Source organism: Micropterus dolomieu, unplaced genomic scaffold (assembly GCF_021292245.1).
Source record: "Micropterus dolomieu isolate WLL.071019.BEF.003 ecotype Adirondacks unplaced genomic scaffold, ASM2129224v1 contig_8891, whole genome shotgun sequence".
NCBI classification, from domain to species: Eukaryota; Metazoa; Chordata; class Actinopteri; order Centrarchiformes; family Centrarchidae; genus Micropterus; species Micropterus dolomieu.
Genome location: NW_025737877.1, coordinates 2,165 through 8,297, shown reverse-complemented (window position 1 = coordinate 8,297; position 6,133 = coordinate 2,165). Strand labels below are relative to the sequence as shown.

The window sequence follows — 6,133 nt, the reverse complement described above, 5'->3', positions numbered from 1 at the left end:
GTCCAGGTCCACCGTGGTGCTGGAGCTGGACTGGGAGATGGTCTTGGCGCCGCCGCCTTTGGACTGCGCCAGATACTCCTGCAGCTGTCGGTTCAGTTCCGCCATGACGGAGGAAGCTAACTGGCTAGCTGCTAGCTGCGCTTCTTCTTCGCTGCTTCCTAACCGCAGAACCTCCGCCGCCCCCCGGAGGACAGAAGAAGAAGCTGCTGACATCCGGGTTATTGTGTCGGAGGTGAAGTACTTTTACTCGACTACTGTACTGTAGTACATATTAGAGGTACTTTCCCCTCAGAGGGAAATACTTTAATGTTTTATTCTAAATTAAACAGTTTGTACATTAGTTCATATTTTTAATCATTTTGAGGTTTAACCTGACAACAAACATGAAGGCGTCACCATGACAACAGTCTCACTACTGCAATCAGTTAATGGGGAAATAATCAGCAGATGAATGAATTAATGATCATTAGCTGCAGGCTGATACTAAATGCTCAGTAAAATCCTGCTTTTAGGTGAATGCATGAGGAATAATAATCCAGTAATCTCATATATATATATATAGTGTGTATATATATATGTGTGTATATATATATGTGTGTATATGTATATATGTGTATATGTATATATGTGTGTATATATATATATATGTATATATATATATATATATGTGTGTATATATATATGTGTATATATATATGTATATATATATGTGTATATATATGTGTATATATATATATGTATATATATATGTGTATATATATGTGTATATATATATATATATATATGTGTGTATATATATATATATATATATATATATATGTGTATATGTGTATATATATATATGTATGTATATATGTATATATATATGTATATATGTATATATGTGTATATATATATATATGTATGTATATATGTATATATATATGTATATATATATATATGTGTGTGTATATAAAATAATAATTTGTAATTTAACAGAAAATGATTTGATTCAGCTCCTCAGCATTTAATTTCTTCAGTAATACTAAAAAATGTTCTAACATTCACACAGCAGTAATAATAATAATCTCTGCTGAATCACATTTCATATTTTAAATCTGTTTCATGTTGGAAAACTTCATCAGTTCTTTCTGTGCGAATCATCAGTCAGTAACACACGAGGTTGAGTTTTACAGATCAGCCAGTGGCTTCAGGATTGTGGGTCTTATTTTGGTGAAAGTCACATGACTTCCGGACGAGTTGTCAGCTGTCGGACTAAAATTAACCCTTCAGTTCATTGGCCGACCGACTGACACACACAGCCTTCTACGGCATCACCGGGGGGGTTTGTGTTCACTCAGAGCAGCAAGCAGAAGAAGAAACAACGAGGCTGAAGTGAAGGAACCGACCGGGCAGCAGGTAACACACACACACACACACACACACACACACACACACACACACACACACACACACCTGTGTGAACATTTTACTCTCTGATACTCCTCTAAGGTCTTTCCCAGTCTCTGTTCCTGTAAGACCTCATCAGTCCTGTTCCAGGTACTGGTCTACAGAAGTGAATGGTATTTGTACAGAGACAGGTCCGGGTTGTGGTTAGCCTAGCTTAGCACAAAGACTGGGAGCAGGGGGAAACTGCTAGCATGACTCCGTCCACAGAGAAAACGTGCAGCAGCTCCGAGTCTGTCTGACTTAAGTGGAGAACGAGAGGGTAAAAAGTTATTGTTGGAGCCAAAGCTGCATTACACAGTGGGCCCCTGAGGGCCCCTCCAGATTACTTTATTTAATTATTATTTATAGTACAATATACAGTGAACAGATGTGGGAAGAGGAAACACCTACATTACTATCTCCAGGGCCGCTCGCAGGTTAATCTGGCCCTGGATGGAAAAATGTTCAGGACGTGTTTAGCCTAGCTTAGCACAAAGACTGGGAGCAGGGGGAAACTGCTAGCCTAGCGTCATCAAAAGAGAAAACCTCCACCCTCCAAAGCATTTGTTAACCGCTACGTCTTGTGATTTACATCTTTATTGAACTGGTGTTGAAACAGAACTGTAAACAGGAGACGTTTAGCAGCATTAGCTTTGGAGCTGTGTGTCGACGCCCCCTGCTGGGAGCAGTGACGGCTGCAGCATCTCTAAAGTCCTGGACTCAGAGTGGAGCCGAACTAGACCAGCTGACTGCAGGACGGACTCCAACCAGCTGGTTAGCTAACAACACGCAATATGTCAGTCAGACTGGGAGCCGTTTCCTCTTTTGATGACGCTAGGCTAGCAGTCTTTGTGCTAAGCTAGGCTAAGCACGTGCCGTAGTGCGTTGGAGGTTCAGAGAGTGACCAGCATCATGTGTCTCCTGACAGGTCGGCCTCATGGCGGTGTCTCAGATCACGCCCACCCTGTTCCTCAGCGGCGCCGAAGGCCCCCTCAACGCAGCGCTGGTGTCGCAGAAGGGCATCACTCTGATCGTCAACGCCACGGTCAGCCACGCCAGCCCCGCCTACCCGGGGGTGGAGTGTGTGCGGGTGCCCGTCTCCGACCTGCCCAGCGCCCGCCTCGGAGACCACTTTGACCGTGTGGCCGAGCGCATCCACGGAAACCGTGCAGGGGGCACGCTGGTGCACTGCGCCGCCGGTATGAGCCGCTCCCCGGCGTTGGTTATGGCGTACCTGATGCGTTACAGAGGCGTGACGCTCCGCCAGGCGCACCGCTGGGTCCAGGACAGTCGGCCCTACGTGCGGCTGAACGCCGGCTTCTGGGAGCAGCTGCTGCAGTACGAGAGGAGGCTGTACGGGAAGAACACCGTCAGAGTGGCGGCAGTCGAAGAGACGCCGAGGGTGACGAGGACCGCGCCGCCGCCACAGCAGACCAACTGGTTGACGCTGGTACCCAGGTCGCCTCTGGTGACCCGAGCATCACTGATGTCACGACCACAGGTGATGACGCCGGCAACCAAGCGAAGAAGAGGAACCAAATCCAGCGGCGTTAAAGTCTGAGCTCTGAGCGACCGCTGCACTCCAACTACAACAAACTACCCACGATGCAACTCGACCACTGACAGACACCACCCTGACCTCCACAGCCGACTTCTGTACCCACTCACACGCCTCTCTGTAAGACGCACGCCGTCCGTCATCAGCACGGGATTTAAATCTGGAGCTGTGTAATCGTCCAATAGGGACGCAGCGTCCCACTGCTGCAGCGTCCCACTGCTGCTAGCATGTTAGCCGTTAGCTTTTTACCAGCTCGTCGTGCAAGAGGTCACTACAGCAGCGACGCACGCATGAACTTTGGAGACCCTCTCTGACCGGGTCCGTTTCACATCCGCCGCAGAAAGAAGGTTTGTGGGTCCATCGCTTCTCGACCACCTGCTGAAAAACGGGTTTCCAGTTGCTGCTCAGGATGTTGCAGACTTGGGACCTTGTGGACCGTATATAAAACATCAGGGACTCATCCTGAACGGGTGAAAACACTGACCTCACACAGAAGCTGCAGCAGAGCTAGCTAGCAGCAGTTAGCTTAGCATTCACGCTTCAACGAGTGGCTGAACATGTCGATTAAAAATCTGCTCGGCTGCAAACATCTCGTCACACTGGAACGCATTTTTGTGTCCCTTTTTTTATGGATGTTGCTAATTAGCCAGCTGTACAGGAAGATGGCGTCCCCCTTCTGAATGTGGCTTCAAAGCTCTGATTGGCTGGTTGGTCCAACCAGCTGACCTGTTTGTGGGCGGCGATTCAGACGTCCGGCCGGACGAGTCTCTTTTCAAACTAAAAATAAAAATGTGACCGACTGAGTTTTGTTCTCTTGGGTATCGTTTGAAATTTTACGGAACCAAAACCAAAACCAGTTCCCTTAAAGTGACACGATACCAGCAGAGTACTTTAAGTGACACCTTGTGTAAAATGCCACCTGTTGAAGCCACAGTAGTTGATCGGTGTCATCCTTGTTGTTGTTGTTATGGACTTGCAGGGCGACATATTTTCTTTTCTGTTTTATTGTTTGAAATAACTGTTGGATAAAAATATTGGAAACTCGTATCAGATCTCGTCCTGATCAGGTCGTCCAGACGTTCAGAGGAGGGACGACAGCTCGGGAGGTGTTTCCTTTAACGAGGGAGGACGAGTGAAACGGTTTAGTTCTCGCTGTGATAAAGGAATATAAGTTAAGTTTCTGATGCGTTTGTTTAAACAACGGAGAATTATTTTGTTAACTTTGGATCAATAAATCTTAAAGATCTCTGAGTGCTCTTGCTTTTATTAGTGAGTCGCAGACTTCCTCCGGAAACACCAGGAGCTTCGAACATGGCCCACTCGGATTCCGTGTTCCCAACCACGCAAGAAATTCTTCCGGAGGTCGAAGTTGAAGATCGCACGCACAGGGAGTCCGCCGGGTCCATCCGGGTGGTGACACATCCACCACTGTGTCCCTGAGCAAGACGCTTCTCGTTGCTCCAGAGGCGTGCGACCTCTGACGTGTACAACAATTGTAAGTCGCTTTGGATAAAAGCGTCAGCTAAATGAATAAATGTAAATCCAGCAGGTTCCCACGCCAACTGATCCACCTCCGGTTCAGATCAGGCAGGCCGTCCCTCCCAGTCAACCCCCTCCAGCTTTCATTGCCCTAATGAGCACTGACGTCTCCAAGCAGAACCTTCGTCTGCCACTCAGTTTACAAGACGCCGCCAGAGCAAATGATTAAAGAATTTATTTTATTAACTTATAAACTCAGCTACGAGCTAAGTACTCTTGAAACGACTAATCTCAGTTGACGGACACTAGCCTTGAGTCGTGTACTGCCCCTGCTCTGCCTCTGGTTGACCAACTTTAACCACTCTAACCAACGGAGGCAACGGGTGCTAGCCAATCAGAAGCTGAGTTGTAGAAAATCTGGTGGGAAAAAAATAATGCTCTTGAAACAGACTAATGGAGTTTCAGATAGCCAGATGCGGTCAGAGGTTAGCAACATTAGCCTGTTTAAAGTCATATAGTATTGTTTTAGCTAGTTAGCTTTCAGCAGCTAAGCTGTTTTTAGATATTTATCCTGTTTTTTAGCTACTTTAATTCTCTAAATGTGTCTGTGTGCTAACTTTGTAAGTTAGCTAGTGAGACAGAAGTTGTGTTTTTGTACAGGAAGGCCCGAACGCCTTCTCTGTAGACTACGCACATTTTCAGGGTCGCACCTCGATGCACGCTGCCCCGAACACACCTGCTGTTTTTACATTATACTTCCAGATCACACAGACTCTGAGCCGGAGACACAGGCAGCTTTTCATTCAGCAGTTAAATCTGTGACTCACAGCAGGAGCGTTCACTTGTTTCATTTAAAGAAGAATAAATCCTGAATGAACAACCAAACATCCAAAATGAAGTAAAGAACTTTGTGTAACTTTGTTATTTCGACACCAACATTCACACCTTTAATCAGCTGGAATGAACAGCGTGTTACAGTGAGCAGAGTTAGCATCTGTGCTAAAGCTGCAGGACGCTGCTCAGCTTGTAGAGCAGAGTGAACATGTTCAGTGAAGGAGGAGAAACATGTTGAAACTAGAAAGAGTCACTGACATCAAATCATCACTCAGCCCAGCTCATGGATCCAGTTCAGCGGAGTTTAGTCACATTCACCCGTTATTAACATGGAAAAACCAAACATGTGCAACACTTGATCAAATATAGTTTTTACAGTCTGCTGATTTAACCAACAGTAAATAAAGTTTAACAGTGAAAGGCCGCTCAAAGAAAAGAGAAACAAATTTGTGCATTTGTGGAATTTTGGCCAATGTGCACACAAATATCTCACAACCCAAAACACAAGTAGTTTACTGTTGAATACTTTATCACTGTATTTGTTTTACATTCATATTTAACTATGAGCCTTGTGTTTGTAGTAATATGTTACATCTTCCTGTCAGAGCTGTGAAAGAAATCTTTGTAACAGTATGTGAAAAGCAGAGAAGTTCTGTCTTCTATAAAGTCCACTCAGGAATACTGCAGTTCAATTAAAGTTATAACATCTTTTGACATGAAAGGATTAAAAATCATACTTTTTATATCTATTTCTTTTTCCACACAATAAAAGGTAAAATACAATGAGTACAAACAGTGTTATATTTATTCTCTTGCCTTGCATTCAGTCTTTTT

General features: G+C 45.0%; 1 protein-coding gene across 2 annotated transcripts; it reads left to right on the top strand.

Moving 5' to 3' along the window:
- The first annotated feature begins 8 nt into the window (after positions 1-8).
- On the top strand, positions 9-4,237 carry si:ch1073-184j22.2 (dual specificity protein phosphatase 18). Of its 2 annotated transcripts, XM_046041797.1 has the most exons (3): positions 9-232; positions 1,273-1,398; positions 2,357-4,237. In XM_046041797.1, the coding sequence occupies exons 1-3, from the start codon at positions 38-40 to the stop codon at positions 2,987-2,989; spliced, it is 954 nt and encodes a 317-aa protein (XP_045897753.1). In that variant the 5' UTR covers positions 9-37; the 3' UTR covers positions 2,990-4,237. The 2 variants fall into 2 exon arrangements, with proteins under 2 accessions (XP_045897753.1, XP_045897754.1); XM_046041798.1 differs by lacking the exon at positions 1,273-1,398.
- Positions 4,238-6,133: the final 1,896 nt, after the last annotated feature.